This window comes from Halyomorpha halys, unplaced genomic scaffold (assembly GCF_000696795.3).
Source record: "Halyomorpha halys isolate HHAL.00 unplaced genomic scaffold, Hhal_1.1 Scaffold1369.1, whole genome shotgun sequence".
Lineage (NCBI taxonomy): Eukaryota > Metazoa > Arthropoda > Insecta > Hemiptera > Pentatomidae > Halyomorpha > Halyomorpha halys.
The window spans coordinates 23257-49203 of record NW_027105265.1 but is presented as its reverse complement, the minus strand read 5'-3'; the positions used below and the strand labels follow the sequence as shown (position 1 = coordinate 49203).

The window sequence follows — 25947 nt, the reverse complement described above, 5'->3', positions numbered from 1 at the left end:
TAAAAAATGTAATTTAAAAAAAAAAAAAAAAAAAAAAAAAAAAAAAAAAAAGCAGCCCAGTCACTTATTCAATAAACGTTTTTGTGATTAACAGTGAAGTTTTATTTTACACTCATCAGTGAATATAAAATGCTACCAGATGAATAAGGAGTGATTGATATCGCCATTTACTTATGCTAGTATTTTTAAAAAAATTTTTTCATCACACTACAAAGCATAGTAGATAGGTAAATTGTCCATGTAATCCATTATTTCTGTGAACATTTCTTACCATGCAACTAATCATACTCCTACCTTTGGTCATTGAATACTCTGCTAAAAGTGTCAATAATGAACTAAGACCAAGTACATGAGAGTCAGAGGAGATGAACCAGGGACCGGTTCTTTTGTGGCTGGATCATATAATTTCGAAAAGGTAAGTAGCTTGTCTACCTCAGTTCTGAGATCAACTCTGAGAATGACATCTCTTGAGAAATCAACAGGAGGATAGCAGCGGCGAAACAGAGCTACTTTGGTCTAGCAAAGCATTTTAAAAGCAGGTTCCTCTCTAACAGGACCAAGATCACCCTCTACAAAACCTTGGTCCGGCCTGTTTTAACTTATGGATCAGAAGCATGGGCCTTTAAGAAGCAAGATGAAAATAGACTTCATATCTTTGAAAGATTAATCTTGAGAAGGATTTTTGGTCCTGTTAGAGAGGGTGGAATTTGGAGAAGGGGAAATGCCGAACTTGCTGGTCTTTATAAGAATATAGATTTAGTCAAGTTCATCAAGTTGAGACAACTTCGTAAAATAGTTCAGAATTTAGTCTCACTGAAATGATTTATGATTTTAAAGACTATGATCTGACAACAATTAACAATTTCACTAATTCTATATCAATTTTAATAATAATTAGCCATAACTATAATTTTCTGTAGCTCAATTGAAATTTTACCATTCTTTTTCCATACAGTGACTGACATGCTGAAGTTAGGTAATGAACTATACATTATTAAGTTCGCGAAGATTACAATACTATGATTTCTCTGCTAACTCCTGTGGTAACCCCTTCTAATCCACTCAATCTAAAAAACAATCATAGGATGTTCCAATACATTTTGCTTTTTAAATTATTTGACATAATTTTTATTATTAAAAATGAAATTTGTCCAAAATATATTTGAAATTACAAATATACCTCAGGACCTTATATTAGATAATAATTATATTAAATGTTGCATAAAGTAAAATATTATGGGTGTTCTAATACTTTTTAACCTACCTGTAAGTTAAAACTGACTTGTCATATGAAGTATCAGTTTCTTACTTCTTTTTTCTCTCAAAGTTACTTAATAAAATGTTTGTCTTTATATTGGTATAAATAACGGCAAGTAGTAGTACAACCTATATTCTTGCTAACATTTTTGCTTCAGGGTTTCAGTAATCTTTGAATAATCTAAAATTAGGAGTTTAATCATTTTTTAAATTTTATTTTATTAATGTTCAGATAATTATTTCATTTGCTATGATGTGAAGCAGATATTTTTTATTCAAAGAATAGAATAATCTTATGCTAAATTAAAGCAGAATTAATATATAGAACTTTCAGAACTGGTTAATAATACTAAAATTGTTTTAGTGTCTTTTGATACCATTATCATCAAAATAAGTACAAAATATAATTCCCAGGATAATGTAGCTAATGAACATTAATGGGCTGTTATATAAATTTACAGCACTTTAAATTAGAAAGTTCAAAACAACTTCAGAGCAGTCTATATCAATTATAAACCTAATAGGCAGAGTTAATAGTTAAACCAGAATACATCAAATATGAATCCCAGAACCACATAAGTGAGCACAATCTTAAAGGTTTATTCCCCCAATGCTATCAACAGATCTTATAGGTTTACACACCCAATGCTATCAACACAATCTTGCCGAATCTGTGAACTGATGTATGTAGTTCACATTATTTTTCAGTTTCATCAGCAACGGAAAGACAGAAGTTGTCATTTTTTTTTTTATTATTCTTGTGAGAGCTGGTGTGTCCATATCTGCCTCAGGTATGGCCAACTAAAGGTATGATCCAGGTTTTTATGACCTTTTTTACTTTCAAGATAATTTTATCACTCCTTACTACAAAATATTGTCTCTCTTTAGAGTACTAAGGCCTACCTATTAACATAGGTAATGGCGCAACACAAAAACTGGAAGACAAAGCTATTCCAATTAATATCTACCCATATTTGTAAGTACAGATACTTCCTTAATTGAAATGTTCTAGATATATGAAATATGCTACAAAATAAATCACATGAATATGCTACAAAATAAATCAAATGAATATGCTACGAAATATATCACATGGTCTGATGAGAGACTTGAGTTCTTCCTTACCTGGTCTATGTAACTTTTCTTGTACTGCAAACTAAAGTTTGAAATTTGTCATCTAATATTTCATGTTATATTACCTAGGTTTGAAAAAAAATTAATCTAAATAGACAAAAGTTAGATTCATTGAAATCAGTTTGAATAAAACAAAAACATTCTTTACAAATAATTAAATGCAGGGTACAAAATAAATTTTGTGTGAAACAAAGAAATTTTATAATTTAACAAAAATAAGGTATAATAAAAAAAAGGAATTTCACTTAGGAACAAACATTCTTTATTGTTCTTTTTAAAAAATATATATGTACATTGTATATTCATCAATATGTGTATTTTTACAAATATAGATGCTATGAATGACCGCTATATAACCTGAATAAAAAATAAAAGAATAATTTAGTGTTTGGGACAGAAATTCCTATACCTATTTATGAACTTAAATTATTGAATAAAAATAAAAATTAAATTAGTTTTTAAAATTATGATTTTTTAACATCAAATTTGAACAGGTAAAGACTCAGTATTTAACATGAGAAAAATAACATTTCATAATTAAAAATTATTAAATACAGGTCATACATACATTTTGGTGAACATTGAGGCTGCAAATCACAAATAATATATACAAGATTTACAAAATAAAATATTAAGATGATATAATAATAAAAAATTACACATTAGTTCCACAACTTCAGAGGTACACAATGATGGTATAAATATTTAAATCCTTATAATCATATTTCATATTTCAATGAAAATTTAAAAAACAAAATAGGAAATTAATAAAAATTTATATCAACAAAAAACATTATTTTTTGTTTTTACGATTTCCTTTCATTTTGCTTCTGAACTTTTTGGAAAAATAAGATTTTTTATTTGAGTTTTTCTTTTCTATAGTTGATTTATGATGTAACTGAGCTTGAACACTTAGTTCTTTCCGAGATCTCATCTTTTTTACACCTGGTTTGGCAACATTGCCACTGAACATTGGTAAATTTTCATTCACCATATCCAAAGACTTTTTTGTTTTTTTAACATCTTTAATATGTTCCTTGTTTTCTTGACTCTTATATGGTTTATTTCTCAAACCTCGGCTTCTTTCTTTTCGTTTTTCTTTCAATTTCAAAGCAGTCATACTTTCAATTGAAAAACCTACTATTGGTCTTTTGGATTCCTTGAAAATCTTTGGATTGTTATTAATAGCTCTTAGAGCTTCTAAAGCATGTTCATGTTTAGTAAAACTAACAAATCCAAAACCTTTCGATTTTCCAATACCATGTTCATCAACATCATTTAGATTTCTCATGATTCGTACTTCCTTTATGAAAGCCCCTTTTGGAGAAAATTGAAGAAAAATCTGACGTAACTTCTTATCATCTATAAATGGTGGAATGTTATGAACAACCAGACGCAAAGGAGAAACAAATTTGTTTAAATTCCTTAATGTTTGGGTTTTCCAATGTTCTAACTGTAATCGCTTACTCATATCTCCTTCTGAAACACCTTCAGCAGAAGGGGAACCAGCAATAATTACTCCTTCTCTCACAAGGTACAAATTTCTATTGTCCTTTGGAGCTTTCTTATCTTTCAAATTTTCAATCTGATTTTTCTTTAGAGCTAAATAAGGTTCCAATTTAACTCCATCAATAGACAATTTTAGTTTCCCCTGCAATAAGCCATCAACTACATTCTTATCTTTATACTTAACAAATCCTGTTCCCTTTGAATGTTCTGTTAAAGGATCAACACAAACAATAGCATAGATCACAGTACCTATTTCCTGAGCACACTTAATAAGACTATCATCAGTGACTGAAAATGGAATATTTTTCAAAAATACAGTACGACCATCATTGACATCATTTGGATCATATCTGAATTTCTGCTTATTCTCTGACTTACCAATCAACTGTTTTTTATTATGTTTCTCATTTTCAGTCTTGTTGGTACCATTCATATTGTCTCCATCATTATCCTCTATGTCCTCACTATTATTATCTGAATCCTCCTCTCCATCACTACCTGATCCTTCATCACTACTGCCTTCATTGGAACTACTAATTTCTTCTTCATCTGAAAGGGTATCATTTCTATGTCTCTTTTTAACTTGATTGTCAGTTACTATGTTACACGATATGGCATCAGGTTCTTCTTCTTTAACTAGTGTTTCTGATTTTACATGAGATACTTCTTCACTATCAGTTCCTTGCTTAGAGAATTTATCTTTGGGTAATGCCCAGTCAACAATAATTGGCCGACCCATGAAATCATTACCACTGAGCTTGGAAATAGCTTTTGCTGCATGTAATTTATTATCATATTGAACAAAACCACACCCTACCAACTTCTCACCTTTTTTCAATAGCTTTACATCCACTATATCACCAAACTTGGAAAAATGTTCACGAACAGATTGTTCATTACACTTGAAAGGAAGATTTCTAACTATGAGACGAGCTGATTTAAGATTCTTTTGCTTCTTCTTGAATTTATTTTCCTTAATGACCTTCATTTCAATTGATAATTACGACTCAATAAATAAACTTCACACCATGCTTCCTACAAGGGGAAGGTAACGTCAGGTTGCAAACAAATTATTTTTCATAGGAATTTCATAGAGGTAGGTTCTAAAAGGGATAGATTCTTACAAGAGACATTAACATCATGTTTGGAATGAACAAATATATTTTTAATTTATATAGGAGATACAATATTCAATTAACACCCTCCTTTTTTTAAAGAAGAAACTTAGCAATTCAGAGTACCGGTGAATAAAGTTCCTTTGGGTAGTAAAGTCAAGATGTAGACTCTTCCAGTTGTTTTCCAGAGCTTCTAACTCTAAAATTTCCAAAGGAAAGAAAACTTTTCAGTAAAGAATTCTCATAGAAAATCAAAAGTTAATTTTATTTTTGGCATAGCTATTAGTTTTAAAGATATTGTTCACTGAAAGAAAAATTTTTAGTTTTCCAGAATAAAATAAACTTACGGTGACTTGTATATAAAATACACTCCTGATCACAAATTAACGCAACACTCAAATATTTTAACAAGAATTCCATTTTATTTATCCATTATTATTACGGAGTTTTACTTTCTTTTTAGGAAGACTAAGAAATTAATAATCATACATTAAAAAAAAAAAAAAATGAATTTACTAAAATGGAACTTTCATAAAAATTAAAATAAAATTTCAAAAAAGCTTTCTTAAAATTAAAATTTTATTAGTATTTACAGTAACCTCCCCGGCCTTGATTACTTCTTCCAGATTTTTGATGATATTCACGATTTTTCTTGAGGAATACTTTCCCATTTTTCCAATGCAGCTTGATCCAATTGAGTCAGATTAGCAGGAGCTGGGACACGACTTCAAATATTTCTTTTGTGTTGATCTCAGACAGGTTGAGGTCAGGATATGGAGCGGGCCTTTCAACATCCTCCTTGCTGCATTCAAAGATTGTCCTCGAACAATCAGTAACTCTATGCGAGCCTCCATCGTGATACCAGCCCAGAACATGCTTGAGCCCCACCAAAAAAATAGTATTACCTCGAGTACTATTAAGCAAATCTTTCTTCACATCGTTTCCATGTCTGAACTCTACCATCAGAAGAGCGATTCTGTCCTCGTCAGAAAAACAAACACTCCTCCAATCATCGAAATTCCAATTAAGGTGTTCTCTGGCAAATTGCAGTCTCACTACTCGATGTTCTCTGGTTAGAAGAGGTTCTGAAGTAACCCATCGACAGCTCAAACCACTCTCTCAACCTTCTCCTCACAGTGAGAGCCGAAATGGCCGATACTTTGAGTGAGGTAACTGAGTTTAGAACTTGTAACTTACCTTCTTCTGAGAGCATGTAGGCGCAAGAATCGGTCATCCCTTGCGGTCGTGGCTCTTGGTCCCCCTTGTCCATGCGGTCATTTGGAACCACTGGAGGGCACTAGCAATTGTTATGAAATCTTGTGTCTTGTGAGGGTCATAAATCAAAATTTAAACAAATTCAAATCTAAAACGTTTGTAGAAACGATAGTTTACTTGGAAGTAACAGCAGAAAAACTGAGGAATCAAATAAATGAGAAAAATTATTGATTTAATAAATTCCATTTTAAAAGGAATTAAAGGCAATGATTCACTGTTTTTAAACAATCCTTGGAAATTTGTATTATAAACAAACTAAGAAACATCAAGAAGAGCAAGTAATTTACTTAAAATAGGATTTATAGTAGTTAAAAAAGAAAGGTCAATGATAAGAACACTATTGGCAAAATTGAATGGGTATTTAATTCATTTGCATCATTCAAATACACTGACTGTGGTGTCATTTTTGTGACATTATAGGGCCAAACAGTGATTTGACAATACATATTGGAACTCTTAAGTGAAAGTATGACATTAGTCTGGGTTTCCAATTGCTAGGGAACACCAGCAATGGTCTATATACCAAAAACTTTTTTTTTGTGACATTACAGGGCCAAACAGTGATTTGACAATACATATTGGAACTCTTAAGTGAAATTATGGCATTAGTCTGGGTTCCCAATTGCTAGGGAACATCAGAAATAGTCTATATACCAAAAACTGGGGAAAGTATCCTATAAAGATGCCAAAATCTTTATACCAGTGGTTCTGAACCTGAAGAATTCTGTGGACCACTAGGCCAGAAATTGAACTTGTGTTACCCTGGTAAATGTTTGGAAATTAGGAGACTTAAAAGTGCATTTGTCAGCACTTTTGTAGTGTATTTACTTGTTAAAATCTTCCAACTACAATAGCACTGAAACATCAGAGAAGGTAAATTAACACAGTCCTTGTCAGGACTGTCTTATTGTTATAAGACCTTACTAAATACATATTGATAAGCCTCCTGCAGCCAATCCCAAGGCCCTCACATCCCATCTATGTGAAACACTCCTTAACACACTTTCTAATGAAAAAAATTGAGAAACATTTAAGACTATAAGATAGAACAGGTTCTAAAAATATTTTCAGTACATTCAAACCAATTTACACATAAGCAGCCTAAACCTGTAACATCTTATTGTACGACATTTGGTCTCAAGGATTGAGCAAAAAAAACTAGCCCAAGCCCACACGGAAATTATTTTTAATTTATTGGTTTCTTCGCTGATATTAAAAGTGCCTTCGATAGAACTCCTTAATGATTTATTGCCAACACATTACAGAACAGTGGTCACAAGATGGACAATCACCATAGTTACGGCTCTCAAATTGGAACTAGGGCACTTCGAACTGAGGTTGAAGCTTAGAAGTAGGTGTTATGGTCTTTAATTGGAGGTAAATAAAATGTTAATTTATGCAACTTTACAAAAAAAAATTAATTGGTTCACCCAAATTGAATGGCTCCAGATCACAAATTAGAATGATATGCAAAATAGCTAATAAAATACTCTTAGTGCTTACAAGAGCAGTTGATAATCCACAATGGCTTATGAATATTGTCTATTGATTCTATATTATTATGTTCTATGCAACTGCAATGAAAGTTAAGTCCAGTATAACTCCACTATAAATGGAGTAACAACACTCCGATGCACGATAAGCCCTTAAGTTAGAAAGTTCATTCCCTTTACACCCAAGCCCTACTACCAAATAAAACTAAGAAAAAAAAAATAATTAAGGCAGTAAAGTCAAGTCACATTTTAAACCGTTTCTATAAAGACCATATGAAAACAGAAGCAAATAGTTATTTTCTTCAAAGGAATAGAATCACACTTGGTAAAATTTAGGCGTTGTTGACCAAAACTGTTCAAGAAGTCAAATTTTATAAATTAATAAAGCAATTCCATCTCTTATTCAGTACAATCTAAATAACTGAAATTGTATTGCAAGCAATACCACTTATCATCACAAGAAACAAACTTGTTTTTGTAGGTTGATCTGTTTTAATTTTTTAATTACTTAAATATGGACAAGGTTTTCTTCTCTATTGAATCAAATATCATACATCTGCATAATAATTATCTAAAAATCATAAACCATGGGATTAGTCTAGATGATGGATGGAAGTGCTATTAATAAATTTTTTGATTATTTATCTGACAGGTTACCTGGACATTATGTATACCTCTTTAACCAATGATTTGGTAAACAACATTTTATGATATGTATTACCACAACTGTAATAGTTACTTAATCAAAAAAATTAAAATATTCCACAATGCAGCATCAAAAAAGCAATAGAAAATAGAAACAAATCAGCAGCTGCATAAGTATGGTGTTTCCTAATAACCCTGCCTGCAAAGTCATCTTAATTTGGATTATATTACACAACTATAATGTCAATAAAGAAGGTAAATGGATAATATAAGAGTAAATAAAATTAAAATAATAAAAAGAACAATAAAATCAAAACTTTATTTGAAAGTCTACACAATAAATGAAGTTATTCAATTTATATTTACAAAAATATCAATGTTTTTGAAGTAAATCACAAGATTTCTTAAATACTATCAATAAATAAAACCCTGAATACATTTTCACAAAACACTGTTCTCATCACACAAAATAAATGGACATGAATAAATGTCGTTTGATAAAAAATCAAATGGTCCTCACATAATGGTGTTACTAGAAACATTCATAATGTACTCAAGCACAACTTTTAATACCTTCTACTGATATCTAATAGTGATCAAAAGAAGACACAACCATTAATTATCTATAAACATTTATCTCCTTTTGCAAGCAAAGAAGACGGAGGAACATATTAAGTAAATATTAAAACGAAGTAACAGCGGCCTTTTCAAAAGACAATACTTTCATACAATTTTATACAGTGTCAATAATAAAAATTTTAATAAACATTAATACAATATTTAAAGCGCACAGTCTATTTAGTTACATTATTTATTCAACTTTGAGACTGATCAACATGGGATATTTGGCACTCTCCCACATCCATCTCAGATGGTTCACAAGAGGTTGAGGTTGAAGGATTAGAAGCTTCTGCACTTTCTTCAGTTTTAGTTGTTTCACTAACTGAATAACTAGATGTTGATGCAGCTTCATTAACTTCTGAAGAATCCACCTTACATTCCACGACAGAACTAAGTTGTTCCACTGGCTGTTTAACTTCCAATTCTGCATCACAAGAATTGCTAGTTTCGGAATCCAAAGAATTACTAGTATCACATTCAGTAGGACGGGATTCTTCAAACACCCCTGAAGCACTAGATTCAGAACCTTCTGTACTGTTATCTTGAGAATTACTAACAATTTCAACATGCTCAGAAGAATCATTACTCTCCGTGACAGTTGATGATTTGTTCTCATCCACTTGCAAACAATCAATAGCTTCTGTCTTACTAACTTCGACACTGGCTTCTTTGGATTCATCACTAACTTCATTACTGGAAACATTTGAATCTCCTGAGCTCTCTAATGAACATTCAGTATCCATAGATAAATCAGTAGCCTTGTTTTCACCTATTGGTACAGCACTTTCACTTTGTGGTTCTACCGACTCGGGTTGCTGCTCATTAATAGTCGAACAAATAACTGTTTCAGTGTCTTTTTCTTCAATTATAATTTCTTGACTCACTTCATCATTTCTGATAAGACCTAGTTCATTAGAACAAGCACTATCTCCAATATCTCCAGCATTCTCCTTAAAAGAAACGGAGGTTATATTATTTGAGGTGGCACCTGTCACTAAAGTTGTTTGAGATTCTTGATTAGCATCAAAATTATGAGAGGAAGAATCAGGATCTGCAATATCATTGCATGTGAATGACGATTCAATTCCAGAATCATTTGGTCCAGGAATTCCATTAAAAGAAGAGTCTTGTTGTGTATCCACTTCATTGTCAGCATATCTGCCGGGTTCTCGTGTACTGACAACCAAAATATTTTTTTCAATAGCTCTCATGAACTTATCTGCCCTATTATATTCCTTCCATGGGTTTGTTAAAAGCTCAGAAATCCTCTGAACAGTAAAAGGAGCACCATTAAATGAATCAAGTTTTTCTAACAGATTAGCTTTCATTCTTTCATAATTAAAGGGGTCAACATTTGGACAAGGTGGCAACTCTATAGACAAAGTACTTTCATAAAAATCAGTAATAACATTTAGTAATTTCTCTCGAAAAAGACACTTAATAATAGACCATTTGAAAACAGGGTCTCCTGTTTTCGCAACATAACCCAAATAATCTTCAAGCTCTCTGGGAATATCTTTAGGTTTTAACTTACTAAATTCTTCAAGGGAATGCATAATTTCTTCAGCATTATCCATACTTCAGGAAACAACAAACACTGAACTAGGCTAATGAACACAACTACCTGTAGTAAAGGTTACTCAAAATGGAAAATACAACGCCTCTACATAAACACCGGTGAAATCGACCCAGGTTAGGAAACCTATCACAATTACCAAATAAATTAATCTTTAATAGGTAAAACTATTTCGTTTTCAATGACCAAAATAAAAATCTTAAGATATTTTTAATTTTTTCAATAGTTTTGATTTTAATTCATTTCAAATTGGTTTCAATTACCGATCAGCCATATTCATGTAGATATATATTAACTAGATTATTCAAAATATATTGTATTATACTAGTACAAAAGTAATTAAGACACCTAAAATAATTACCACCAATTCAGATTTATCATTAAAGAATATAAAAATAAATTTTGTTTGACATGTGATTATTAGTTTATAACAATGACATCATTACCAGGTTATAATGAGCGGCACTGTTATCAACAAAACGAAGTGTAAATAAATAATGATATCCATCGCTTAAATAATAATTGCTATCACTCCATTGTTTACTAATGATTATTGGTTCATGTGCTAAGCTTATATTACTTTTAACATGTATAGTTGCTATCCTTCAAGTTATTCATTTGATTCTTTTAAACCATTTGGAAATAATTCGTTCCCAGAGAGCAAAAATATTTCAAGAACAAAAAGGAGACTTCTTGTCTCCAGAACAACAGGTGTCACTTTTTTATTATTACTTATTTATTTTTTAGATTAAATTGTAAAAAAATAGCTGATCTGTGCTCTTAGTGATGTTAGGATACCATATTACTTTATAATATATTATTTTTGGTAAATTCCAATTTTTGTAAGGACCTTGATTTATTCCATTTTTCATTGTCATTTCATTTCTTTTTAGAATCGGGTTATAATAAATAGCTAAGCTTAACCTGTGAGTTGTCTTTATGGGAATTTTCTCACAATTTTATTCCTATAATATTATCATTGACATTAGTAAACAAGGATGTTATTGTCAAGTTTATGTAATTCTATAAATACATGCAAAAGGTCAGGTTGTTTTGATTTTTTTTTTAATTATGGCTTTTTTTTAATTATACTGCAGCCAGTCCTATTAATAAAGCTTAAGATCAGTAGATTCTATGAATCTAATTAGATTTATAGGATTGGTTATTTCTACTGTTTTGGGTCCATGAAATGCAAAGCTCAAGTTTGCAAATCATCACACCAACTGGGTTTTGGGGTGTACTATTAAACATTGTGCTCGGTATGTAAGGAATGAAATTTTATTAATTTTAATCTACTTTAAATAATTTATGCATAATATTTTTCATGTAGTGGATAGTTTCCAGTATATTGAACATGGATAAAAAAACAAAAATATTAAGGTTTTTTCTGCATTAAATCTGAACTTCTGGTCGTTTTCTAAAGTCACATATTTAGATTTTTAATGTTGATCCTATCCTAAACAACATATCAAAACAATAGAACTACCTGACTTTTTTCATTTTGAAAGTGCTTTGATTTTATGAACGTTTAATACTTATTAAGTAATGATATTGTTTATTCTAGGCTAGATTGATTTATGAAAAATTGGAAACCACTCTAAACAATAAACATTATTTGGATTCAACTGGGGTTTACCGTATCGTGAATTTGGCAGATGCTGTCAGATCTTTAGTGTTTACTGAGCCAAATCCTGATATAACATTGATTACACACTGTACTTTTAATCACTTGTCTAAAGTTATTCCACTAGCTAAACAGTGGCAGGTAAAGTACTTTTTTAATTGGGTTGTCATACATACATATTATTTATGATTTATTTGGTCATTTTTATTGTTAAATGTACTTATTTTAATATATTTTTTTTTTTTTCATGGAACGGCCTTTCAAGACCATGCGAATATCATTACTTTTTCCTTCTCACTTTTTAATATATCTTTTATTAATTCTAATACTTAAAAAAAGTAATCTTATGTTTATTTTTTCAGGGCCCAGTTTCTGTTGCAGTATATTCCGAAGTTGAAAATATTGCTCTAACATTATGGAAAATAGCTAGCATCCAAATAGATATTAAATCCATTAAGGATAATGTGTCTTTTTCTGTTGTGACTCCTGTCCCTAACAACGATGAACCAGTACCTATCTTATCACCTTTTCCTACATTGGATGTAGGTAATAACTCAGTAGGATCTTTTCAGAACTATGATTCCATCATGGACTATCCAAATAATCTACTTCGAAATGTTGCTCGAAGGGCTTCACATACTGAATTTATTTTCACTATAGATGTTGATATGGTTCCTAGTGAAAATTTAAGACAGGTAATTGTTTTATTAATTTTTTATTTATAAGTTATAAATAATATTTCTTGTATACGCTTGTGGAACTGTGTAGAAATCTGAAACTGGATTTTTAAGGTCCGAAAATTGAAACCATAAAAGCATAGTAATTATAACATCTATAAAATGATTAGCAATGGTAGATTAAATCAGGACAATTTGTATTATATATTTTTTGTCATTAATCTGTTTTGAACAGATTAAGTATACTTTTCAAGTAATTAAATACCATGAATTAAAAACATTAAATAGAGTTAAACTTAACTGACACTATGTGTCACATACCTGATAATCAAATATTCATTTTTGTTTGTTTGTTAGTTTTGAAAGGACATTTAACAGCCTGGTCATCAACGCCCATTGGTTGTTAGTTTTGGTTAGGCCTAGTTGTTCCACAGAATCATACCTTTGGTATGGTGTGTATATCCGCAGCAGTGGGACTCATTTTGATAAGATTTGAAATATTATCTAGCAGGCAATTATAATTTGATTAATAATCGTAACAATAGTGGAAAGGATGATGAAAAGCAGATAAGTAACTATTCTAATTTTAAAAATAAGGCAAGAAAAATAGATAATTATAATAATTAAAGGCTGATTATTAAGTTAGTTTTATGGACAAATTTAATGACTTTCTATTACGGATTCATCATTTCTCAAAGTCATTGGTACATTTGTTGGTATCCCTAACTGGTTCAGAGTTAATTTGTAGTCATCACATTCTTCAAAAATATGTTTGACGGTCAGATTACTATGACATTTCAAACATTTTGGAGGGGCCTCTCCTGTTATGAGGTGGATGTGTGTCATTCGGGTATATCCTATTCTGAGTCAGGTGATCACTATTTCTTCGCGGCGCCTACTTCGGGTTGATGTAATCCAGGACTTCACATCTTTCTTTATAGATTTCAACTTACTGGGTGGACTTTCATCGCACATTGCCTGCCATCTTTTATTTATACATTCCTTCAAAGGGCGAGCAAGTTCCTGTGCAGTTAAGATTGCTGCAGTTCTACCTGGGAGGACTAGTGTTTCCCTAGCAGCTTTTTCAGCCATCTCATTTCCTGTAATACCAACATGTCCGGGGGCCCAGATGAAGTAGACTGTTTAACTATTTGTTTTAGCATTATTAAGTATTCATGAGTTCGTTGAACAAGTGGGTGAACTGAATACATTATATCTAGTCCTTGAAGAGTGCTAATGGAGTCCCAGTGCTAATTATTACTTTATTGCCATTTGGTATATTTGTCATGCAAAAGTAAAGGGCAGATGCTATGGCATTTAGTTCTGCGGTATAAATATTAGAGAGATGATGCAGTTTTCTCTTATGGGTTGTGTTTTGTGTCACAAAGGCAGATCCTGTTGCGTTATCTGACTTCAAGCCATCTGTATATATAGCGGTATGTTCCAGTAGAGTTTGTAGCAGTTCTCAGAACTTTTCTCGATCTTTTGACGTTGTATTTTGTTTGCGGAACATATTTATTTTTTATTTAAACCGTAGTACTTATTGATTAATGCTGAAGGTTGATAGATAATTTAATTTATGCTGGTTTATAACTTTCGTTCATATTTTTTTTTAAAAATACTATTAACCTTATTAGATGACAATTTAAGTGAATATATTAGCAGCAACAACACAGATAATGGCCGCATGCTTTAACAGATGTCAAGAAATTATTTATTTTATTAAATATTTCTGATCAGTGAAATCTTGGCTGTCTGAGTTCAACATGCAATTCCCACAATCTCTGAGAAGTTTCTTCATTGGGGTTAAGATTTAAGAAAGGATCTTTTCAGTCTCATAAAGTTGACTCTACACCTATATACCCACTAACACAATGGGGGTGAATGATTCATTAGTTTTTTTATCTTGAGTCATAGATAGGTGTATTGTTTTATTTATGGGAACTGTATCAATTTTTACTAGAACAAATTGCTGCTTACAGAAAAAAGTCCAGTATCTCTAAGAAACTAAATCTTAAGTAACTTGATAATTTCTCTTATTAGGCAAATGATCATGAATATTACTCATTTTTTTATATTTACTAAATAAAACCAGTTCAATATTTTCCTTACTGGAGAAGTTTTGTTTTTTGAAACATTTAAAACCCCAAAACTAAGTAACATGAAGGAAGAAACATTTTCATTGTGGAAATCTGAGCACTTCTGGTGTTGGGAACATAGTTTTATTGATTGAAAATAGAGGTCTCCAAAGCATTTGTGGATCAATATTTCTATTTGGATAATTTTATAAAACATTTCAAGTCAACTGCCCATCAACCTAAGTGTGGGAGATTATTTTGTTTTTCACAAAAAAGACCTTCAGCACTATTCATTCTAAGAATGTTAGGGAATGACTAATCCATATCCATAAAAAACTTCTTACTTTCGATTAGTCTCAAGACTATAATTCTAATAAATATTTGGAATATTTGTGGGATGAAATAGAGAGTAGACTAAGAAACACAATATCGAAAAAACAAATGAAGTGACAGACATGAACCTTTAAGTATGGAATCTTATTATTGAGTCAGAAATGACCTAAAAATTTGAGAATTTTTATTTATTTATTTTTTGTAATATGACTTGTTTTTCTATGCTGACAGGAATTATTTCCTTTTCCTATATAAAGTGTTATCTTTCTTACAGTATAACAGACCAATTCATGATTGCTAATACAGTTGGTGATTAAAAAAAAAATGTAAAAAATAAAAATAAAATACCAAATAAGATAAAAATATTATTTCTTCATTACAACTCTTGCACCTAAATCGAATGAACTTTACTTTATTTGAAGAAAAGCGACTTTAATAAAAATTAGTATCTACTATATATGCTATAGTAATAAAGGACATACCTCTGGACTCCAGGGCTCTCAAAAATACCTGGAAATGAGGCTGTGGCTATAGAGGCAGCTACAATGAATGTTTCACCTCTCCAAAATTACTAACTGAAAGATGTTAAAGCATTTATAAGGAACAGAGTCCGGAAAAGTTGGGATTCATTGTGGGCTGAGGTTCCACTGGCTAATAAGTTGAGAAATGCACACAAAAGTTGGCAAGAATGCACATCATTTGTCAAAGCTTTGAAAATAATAAAATACCTCGTTCCAGTGAATTGGCTCTAAAAGACTCAACAGATCCATCCCATAGACAAAATCATAAAAGTTTTGAAAGAAATCCAACTGTATTCTAAAATATAAATTACCAATATCAACCAGGATAATCGTTAAAAGAAAACAGAGAGAGAGAAATACTTTATTTATCTATGCTGCCTAAATACATCAGGTTGCTATCTCACACAGCATACTTATCAATCCGTAATCAGACATATATAAATTACAGATACATGGTATAATCAGATATAAAGAGATATAATAATAAGATATGATAAACAATTTTTTTTTCCCTACAGTTTCCTTTTACAATCAATTTCGGTCTGTATAACAAATACAAATGTTTCAATTCATTCCTATTTTTCTTTCTCATTTCTGCTCCTCCAATTTCACCATTTCACAATTTTTTAAATCACCTGATTAACAAATTCGCTCTCTGGAATTCACCCTCCCAGATCCTCTTCAGTGACCCGCTAAACAAATTCAATATTAGACGGCAATGTGAGATCAGACCATCATTCATAGTCACAGCAGTAGATCAGTTTACCAAAAACAAACAAATAGATACATTTTACGAGAATAAGACTAACACATAGATTCAAAGGAAAATATAATAAAAAGCCGATATTAAAATTAATTAAATGTCAAAAGTTCAAAAGAAGATATAAATGAAGTTAAAAGGGCGTGATCGCCTAGAATAAAACTATAATCTAATCTAATTTACTATAGTAATAAAATATACTCTATGTATTATTATGAATCCTTTATATAAAATAAAAGTTATATAAATACATTTAGGGAATAAATACTATTCGTTAAAAATAGCACTGTACTTACTAATTTATTGAATTTGTAATTTTTATGTTTTTTTTATTTTAAGGAATTTTTATTATTTGCTACAAAAAAAGGACTGTTCAGAAAGAATCGTCGTTATGATAAAACTGTTTTTGTGATACCAGTATTTGAAGCCAAAGAAGCTGTTTCTCCACCTTTGAACAAGCCTCAACTTTTAAGTTTAATAGAAACTGGAGAAGTTCGTCCCTTCTATGCTCAAATTTGTCCGAAATGTCAGGTGTGTATTATCTCGCAATAGTTCTTGAAACAAGTGTTATAGACTATTTTAAAATCATATTTTTTTAGGATTTGACAAATTATGAGGGTTGGTTAAATGAGCCACCTGGGTCTGAAATGGCTACTATTTTTGACGTATTATGGAAAGATCCTTGGGAGCCATTTTACATTGCTAGTAATAATGTTCCTTTGTATGATGAAAGGTTCAAACAGTATGGTTTTAACAGAATTAGTCAGGTATATGATTTTTTTTATATTGTACTTCTTTTATGCCAGTAAGAAATTCTTTATCATTATTATGTACATGTATCATTTAACATAAGTATTATGTAGTATTTAACATAAGCCCATTCTAAAAGCGAGAAATTAACCTTTAAAATGCGGGGGGGAAAAAATCATTGTATTAACTATCATAGTTACCATATTTGGATAGTCATATTTGTGTTTTGTAAAGTGTTATTTTTGAACTCTACTCTATACTCAACATTATTGTTTAATATAAAACCTGATATATTATCAGTTTTATTATTACATGTTATCAATAAATACATATAACAAATTGAAAAAATAATTTCTTTGATTCATTGTAATTATTTAGTAAAATAACATTTTTTAATTCACATTAAAACCCAAATCGGATTCAAGTTAATTTTTTCTGTAGTAAAAGGATAAAATGCTCTTATTTTAATTTTTCTGCATAATGGTAAATATAATCATAATTACTTTTTTTTAAATATATATATTTATTTGATTAAAATATTGCTTTTGGTCTTTAATAATGCTATTGTAAAACACTGTATTTAACTTCAAATTTTCATAATTGGACATAAAATTTTTTTTGGACCTAAACTTACAATTTTATAATTGTATTATTTTTATTATTTATTAAGTATCATCAGAATATCTACAAAAAGGTTTGTTTTTTTTTGGTTTTTTTTTTTTTAATTAACATATTACCTTAGGTCCCTAATATTGTTTTTTGTAAAATATTCCACTTTGCTTTACAATTTTCATAGCTTGATACGAATATTTTTGTAAATTTTTGTTTATCATACATTGATTACTGTTTTGTTTTTCTGTATAATAATCATTACAGTTATGAAATATTACCTAAAAGTTTTATATGATTTAGTTGTTGAATAACAACAGTACAATGTTTTTCTGTTGGGCAAGTAAGTTTCTCTTAGAGCTGCAAGGATAAAAAAACATAAGTTTTGCCGAAAGTTTGTATTACTCTAAAAAAACTAAGTGAGACAGAAGAAAAAAAAATTGGGGCATTGCCTGTTTGAATTTGTGATAACTTCTGTGACTCAAGTATTGAATTATAGGTTTGATGAATGAACATATTTTATTTTATTCCAGGTCTGTGAACTACATGTAGCTGGTTACACATTCTCTGTGATGAATAATGGTTTTCTTGTTCACCGTGGTTTCAAAACCGAACAAAATTTTCATATTGAGAAGGATAGAGAACAAGAAAGCAACAGACTTTTGTTTCGTGTTTTTAAGACTGAATTGAAATACAAATATATTGACTCATCCAGGCGTTGCTATTGAAATACTACTAATGTTATACTTTAAAAATGTGATAATGTAGATTTTAGAAAAGAAGTCTTCCTGTTTGTGTTCTACTTTGTTAGGTGAAACTAATTTATACTACACATATTGTACAGTTAACGTTATCACCTTGCAAGATAATTTATTTATATTTTTAAATATTATTTAATCTAAAAGAATTGTTGTAGAGAAATTTAAAAAACAGTGAAATCGAGGAACCTGTGACAAAGTGCATGCTAAGTATCGGAACTAAGATTTTTTTTTAGTGAATATAGATAAAAATTTGATTAAAATAAAAGTCTCCTCATATTAATCTACGGTCAACTACAAACACTTCATTAAATAAAAATTTGTTTAAAAACAACTTAATCGTGTGAAAAAAAAAGCTTTATTTTTATAAAAAAAAAAAAAAAGGAAAAATTTAAGAAGGCCTGTAAATTCAAGAAAATAACTAAATAATCACTTTTCTACTTCCAACTTCTTAGCTTGAGGAGATATATTGAAGTTAATAGAGTTTGATGTAAGGCGTATTTTGAGTAAGTGAAGTTTGAGAATTGATAAGTGAAAGTTTGAGAACTTGAAGTAAGTGAATTTATAGAGATAATCAGATTATAGAGATTTAGTGCAAACTAGTCCAGTAAGATAAAAGGTTCATATTTAAGAATACCCCATCCTTCATATCACCTTTTATGCTTATGACCTACAAGACAATGGATTAAAAGAAGAAATTACAAACCATCAAGAAAATAGCTGGGGGAGGCTTGAGAATCAAGATGATGACTTTAAAGAATTAAGTGAAAACTTCAGTATATAAAGTTGAAGAGTTTGTTTAAAAACGGAATAACAGGAACTACTTGTCTGATTTGAAAAATAATCTTGCAGAAGCTTAAGGCTTCATAACATCATACTACAGCCCATAGAAACAAAGCAGTAACTACAAATATCATTCAGTATGGAAAACTAAGGAGTTTGGCAAATTAAAAACTACTAGCAATGCTGCTCTTTTAAATATTACTATAAAGAGGCCTTGATTTGTCATTTAGTTTCAGAAGAACCAGTTTCATATTAAAGTATTGTTTGTTCAGCTCTCCTATATACACTCCTCTGGATACTCCTAATTGCATCAGCAGTTTCTTAAGTAGTTCACAGTTAACATCTAAGTTATATTCATGCATTTTGTTTATTTTCATTGTAGTGGTTTTACACATATGTTTCTGAAAAAGTGAATATAGTTATTTAATCATATAGCTGACCCACTTATCATAATTTGAAGGGTAGAAGAGATAGGGTTGACAGGCCATTATAGACACCTTAACAGTTCATCATTGATATCCTTCATAATCATCCTAGATCTAGGGAGTACTTTATTCTAGTCATTTACCTCGACTGCAGCAATGTCATACAGACCGTCTCATCGAATCAGTAAGTGTCACTATTACATAAAATATATATAATATCTTAAGATATTAGCAACTTATATTATCTTAACTATATTTAGTTCACTTAGTTTGTAATTAATCTTATATTAGTTGTACACCACAGCTTCGCCCTTGTTAAATTTGGATTATACTACGTCAGTTTCATAAGTATGTTGAATACATGAGCAAGTACATTTGATTGACTGAATAATATCAGACATTTATGTAGAAAAATAAAACAACCAATCACTAAAAAAACTTGACAAAATCCGTCTCGAGTTTTATGGCAGTGTAAAGAAAATCCAAAATCCAATATACTGTATCTTTGAGGTACTTAATACTTTATGAAAATATGAATAGTTGTTTGAAAAAATATATATATTTTAGATAATTCCCACTTGGGGCAGTTAATATTTATTTCTTGGCGGTTCTGAGAAGTGAATCTTGGACCACCTCCCCCACCTTGGTTAATATGCTACTCTCGTAGCTGCCAGGGGTTGGTAAAAAAGACCAATTGGCTCACTTGCTGGACTAGTTCTCCTACCAGTTACCAATACCAATAACTTATACCTTACTCCACCTTCATACTTTATTCGGTGTTTTGTATGTTCTTAAAATTTGGGAAGATCCTCATCTCTTCTATCCTCAGGAACCCTCTCCTGAGGGATATGTGCATGTAGATCAACATTCCTTCTTGATTATTAGGCTGTTTTTGTATCATCTTTCCCCCTTGATTATTAGGCTGTTTTTGCACTATTGCAACCCTTTGCCCACTTGTAGCCTTGCATAACTTACGGATTTACATTCAACCCTCTTTTATCTCTTTGCAATAGGTGTAGTTCCTAGTTCTTTTGCTATTATTTTTTCTCTGCACCATTGCTTGCCATTTGGATGCCAGTTCTGGTAGTACTTCGCAATCTTGGCTGCTTATCCGGGTTGTAGTTTCATCGCATTTATGCACATTCTCAGCTTCATCACCTGCCCATCCGGTACTTCAGCCTAGGAATAGGATACCAGAAGCAGAATTTTATTAAGAATGTGGGATATCAAAATAAAATTGAAATATTATATTTTAAAACTGCCATTAAAATTTCTTTACCTTTGTTTTAATGTATCGAAATTTTGATAAAATATTCTTAAAATATTGTTGCCAAAGATTGATATCAATAATCAGAAGAAAGTCAAACATCAATATCGAAATTAATAAGAAAGTGGAATACCGATATCGAGATTTACTATCGACATCAAATTTAAATATTTAATTTTAAAACTAGTCTTAAAATATCTTTGTCTTTCTTCAATGAAATATCGATATTTTGATAAAATGATCTTTCGCTGCCGAAGTTTGATATCGATGTCAATAAGAAATATTGGTAGGAATAGTAGATATTTTCTAGCAATCTCGAACTGTTTCAAATAATCTATATCGATATCAATTGTCGATATCGATATGGATTATTTGAATAAAATTCAAATATTTTAATGTAAATCTTTTCTTAAATTTTTAATTCATCCACCATTTAAGGTATAAATATTCTTGTATATATTGAATGAATTACGATGCTAATGATTGATATCGATATCAATTAAAAATATGCAAATATTTTATTGTATTATAATTTTGTTTAAACATTTTAAATATAGTTGTGGAAATTGAATATAAAGTTAATAGAAATGAACTGTAAATGTTATAAATAATTGTGATTCACTAGTTATAAGCATGCTGTGTATAAGGCAACCCAATGAAGTTGGCTATTACAAATTTTTCTAATAAAGTGTTTTTCTCTCTTTCATTTAGAGATATCGGAGTGATCGCTGAATATTTCCTTCAAATATCATATGAAATTACGAAATTACGAACTACGAACTATATCAATTTTCAATATCAATAAAAAATAGAATGTACTGTAAATATTTTCTTGAATATTGATTTTTTTCTTTGGAGAGTATTGAAGTTCGGAATGTCGATGCCAAAGATTGATATCGATATCGATGATGAATATTGGAATTACTAATAATATATCCTTAAAATATCGTGCTTTTTTATGTATGGCTACGATGCCGATATTTGGATTCAATCTCTATAGCATTGTTATTTATTATAAATTTGTTTACATTTAGTTTTATTTAATTAAAATTTATTACATGTTTAGAATTCTTTCATGCAGTCCAAAATAATTTATATGAATAAATATTTATTTATATTTTTAGATTGCAAATTATCTAGGATGTTTTTGTTGCCTCAACGACTTAATAGTTATATGCGCTTTTTTTTTATGAATTTGGGGAGAAATTTACTTCTCATCAGAGGACTGATCTATTATTTCACTTGGTTTTGAATGAGATTATTCCTCCATCTAGCATGAGAGTCAGTAGTAACTAGCGTACACTCTTCTGCATTGCTTGAGTCATAAGCTCTCAGTTCTTTAATGTCAGTTAATTCTGTCTGGTACGACTGCATTTTTTTTTCCTGATAAAGTTTGGACATTATTCAGTTAGTCAGAGACGATTAGTTATGTACTCATCATAATTAAACAGCTTTGTATTACCCAAATTTAATATAAGTGAAACCGTAGGGCACAGCTAGTGTAATGTAAAATTGTAATATTTTTTATTTCAAAGAAAAGACTAGTCAACTACCACTTAATAAAACTAAATTTTTTTTTTCTAGGTTTTTTGAATCAGTAATGTGTTGTAAATTATATTTTCTTTTAATAAATTTTGTTTTGAATCCATTATTTATTTACCTTATAGACCATAACTAGCATAACCATTATAAGCTGTTGGAGTCAACTTTAATAAAAAAATATATTGTTAAATTTCAAATACTGACGAAGGTAACAAAGTTTCTATGAGATGTCCAAATATATTAAATGAACACTATTTTGTTTTTATTATGGTTTCTGAGCAAGAAAGAAAAATTAATGTATAAATATCATTGCTGTCAGTTTACAAGTGTTGAAAATTTAGTATAGTTTTGACAAAAGCTAGCAGTTCTTTCTATTGTTCCAAACAAAATAGAGAAACATAAAATGTGTGTTATCCCAGAATCTATATGGTATCTCATATAATTAATAGTATAAAAAAAAAAAGGATCATTATATTTCCTTTTTGATATTTTATCTATAAGGAACGTCATCTCTTTCATTTAAATAGGTTTAGAACATACACTAATACAAATATTAATACTGGTACTGATCTAGTTTGGTTATCCATGACTCCTGTCATTCCTGTCATATGATACATTATACAAACAGACAAATACTTGTTAAATATTTAGTGCTTTTACTCTAAAACTTATTACTATGGTCCAAGTAATTAAGCAAATATTTTGCGATTTTTAAAGATAAATAAATGTTACATACTGGAAGATTGTTGATTGACCATGTGTATAGATGAATGGAATATGGTCCGGGTGCGGTAAAAAAAACTCATAGTAGAATTACATAGAATTCTAATATTTGAGTTTTTTTATTTACCATATTCCATTCATAAATAAATGTTTTATTTGTTACTTTGTTTGAGAAAATAAACCAATTTTTGCTCATTTATCTAAATAAAATTCAATCTGTTTTGATTCTCTTCCTAAAAAGTAATAAAGTTTTATATTACTGTTTGTACTTTTGAAGATGAATTCCACTTTGTAATATTATTTCTAAGAGAAAATGACAATATGAAAACTACACCAGACACCTATCTAGCAGCCAAAGAAGTGTGTTGCACATTTTGGAATGTTGAATTTTCTTTTTTAGCCATTCCTGCATCTAAAGTAAGCTGGAGAAAGATCATTTTCTGTTCTAAAACAGGTAAAAGATTGTATAGAATATTATTTAAAAGATGTCATTCGTATAATTTTACACTATACTCTTTAAAGGAATTAATAATATAGCAATTATTTCCGTTTACAAAGATCGAAATTTTAAGCCGAATTAACTTTGCCAAATAATTGATGTATTTTCAAGAATTAAAGGAAGGTGGAAATTCATAGAATTATTAATTTGTAAAATTTATGGTTATTTAAGTTTCTGGTATCGAATTTTAATAATTTTTTTTGTTTATAATTTAATAAGAGTTTCCTGGAAAGGATATTTTGGTGGGGCCCGATGCGTTTTACCGCTTGCCTTGTTCCGCTCCAGACTGCGTTTGTTAATTTATTGTTGCATAAAGGCGTAAAACCCTCTGGTTTTGTTTTCGGCGTTTGTTATTGACTGGCTTATGAAATGGTTATATCGTCCATGAGCCATCTATTTTTTAATCGCCATTTGTTAGCTGACAATAGACAATATCCGGCTACAAGACTTCTCCCACATGAAGCTTCGGCTGTATTTTACAATGCTTTCTTGTTATTTTTTTCTAGTTTTTATTGTAGGCTTTTATCAATTATTCATTATTGTATATTGGAAGTCACTACATACATAATAATTATACATGTATCTTAGTACGTAGTGCTATTTTATCTATTTCAATCCGGGCTTGATAATATTGGATTTAAATTTTTTTTTCTCTTAATTGCATTATATTTTCAAAAACAAGGAAATAATACTAGTACACTGAGCCGGATCTGTCTGGATAGATAATAATATTGATAATCATAGGTGGTATTTTTCAACAGATTATTAAGAAAATTGTTTAAAGAATTTATGCTTCTTTCCGGTGGAGAATTCATTAATATTGGATTCTTAAATGACCGAATGAATTTGAATTCTTGAGGAACCAATTTAAAATAAGTGTCGATTCGATTCCCATCTACGCCAGTTCCTGACTTAGTTACTGTACCAGTTCCTGGTAGTCTCGCTAAATAAATTTTGGCTCTCCTGTTGTGGTTAAAAAAACACAAGCCGCTGCAGTTCCGAGATAGCTAAGAGAGGCGCCGTTTCGAATCATGCCTAGTTTGACTTAATTCCTAATGGAATGAAAACTGGGGGTCCATTCTGCCACACTACTCTGGTAGAATAGGTTCTTATAACCCTACTCCCCTCCATATGTCAGAAATCAACAGTTTGGGGGTAATAAAAAGAAATCCATATATTGGGTAAAGGTGTTAATATTTGACTTAAATTTTCCAACATACTTTCATTCTCTAGTATTCGGATTAATAAATATCATTCTCTTGTATTCGGATTAATAAATATTATTCTCTATTACTCGGAATAATAAATACCATTTTCTACCACTCGGATTAATAAATACCATTCTCTGCCACTCGGATTAATAAATACCATTCTCTACCACCCGGATTAATAAATATCATTCTCTACCACTCGGATTAATAAATATCATTCTCTACTACTACCACTTATCTAAAACAATGTGTCCCTCCAATTGAAGTTATGGTATTCGAATGCATTATTTCTACATCTTGTGTAACCTCTTTGTTTAGGATTGTATTTATTGTTATGTCTACACTCAAAAGTGCCACACCGACAGGTCAACGAACTGATCAGGGTCATGAATTTTACGTAGTTCAGTGCCCTTAACTCATTAAAATTTCTCACTAGTGTTCCTTGTATATTTTATTCGGTTTTCAAAATATATATGTTATTCTATAATAGCTGTCAGAACTAGAACTCAACATTCGCCAGAATTTAAGTTCTGATTTTAGTGCAGTAAATGTAAATTAAATGAGGAGAAGATGGTTGGGGGGTGCGGTCAATGAAACACAAATAAGTATGATTAACTTATTTTAATGTGCCGACGTTTCGGCTAGAGTTTCTAGCCTTCTTCAGGGCTAAAAACAAAACAAGAATAAGTAAGTATAGAAAAATATAAAAAGAAAGTATAAACAGAATAATTTTACACATACAATGAATAGTTTTACAAAATA

At 30.2% G+C, this 25947-nt stretch overlaps 3 protein-coding genes across 5 annotated transcripts; 1 reads left to right on the top strand and 2 right to left on the bottom strand.

Moving 5' to 3' along the window:
- Positions 1-2675: 2675 nt before the first annotated feature.
- On the bottom strand, positions 2676-4972 carry LOC106689472 (RNA-binding protein 28). The gene has a single exon (XM_014434443.2). The coding sequence runs from the start codon at positions 4886-4888 to the stop codon at positions 3185-3187; it is 1704 nt and encodes a 567-aa protein (XP_014289929.2). The 5' UTR covers positions 4889-4972; the 3' UTR covers positions 2676-3184.
- A 4271-nt stretch (positions 4973-9243) lies between these two features.
- Positions 9244-10626, bottom strand: LOC106689471 (serine/threonine-protein phosphatase 4 regulatory subunit 2). Its single transcript, XM_014434442.1, has one exon. The coding sequence runs from the start codon at positions 10624-10626 to the stop codon at positions 9244-9246; it is 1383 nt and encodes a 460-aa protein (XP_014289928.1).
- Positions 10627-11080: 454 nt separating this feature from the next.
- Positions 11081-22861, top strand: LOC106689474 (beta-1,4-glucuronyltransferase 1). 3 transcript variants are annotated; one of them, XR_001344450.3, is made up of 7 exons: positions 11081-11336; positions 12190-12390; positions 12612-12944; positions 16958-17149; positions 17218-17385; positions 18511-18788; positions 22335-22861. XR_001344450.3 is itself a non-coding variant. In XM_014434446.3 (6 exons), the coding sequence occupies exons 1-6, from the start codon at positions 11172-11174 to the stop codon at positions 18703-18705; spliced, it is 1254 nt and encodes a 417-aa protein (XP_014289932.1). In that variant the 5' UTR covers positions 11081-11171; the 3' UTR covers positions 18706-22861. The 3 variants fall into 3 exon arrangements, 2 of the variants coding, with proteins under 2 accessions (XP_014289932.1, XP_066906211.1); XM_014434446.3 differs by having other exon boundaries at positions 18511-22861; XM_067050110.1 differs by lacking the exon at positions 12190-12390 and having other exon boundaries at positions 18511-22861.
- The last annotated feature ends 3086 nt before the right edge of the window (positions 22862-25947 follow it).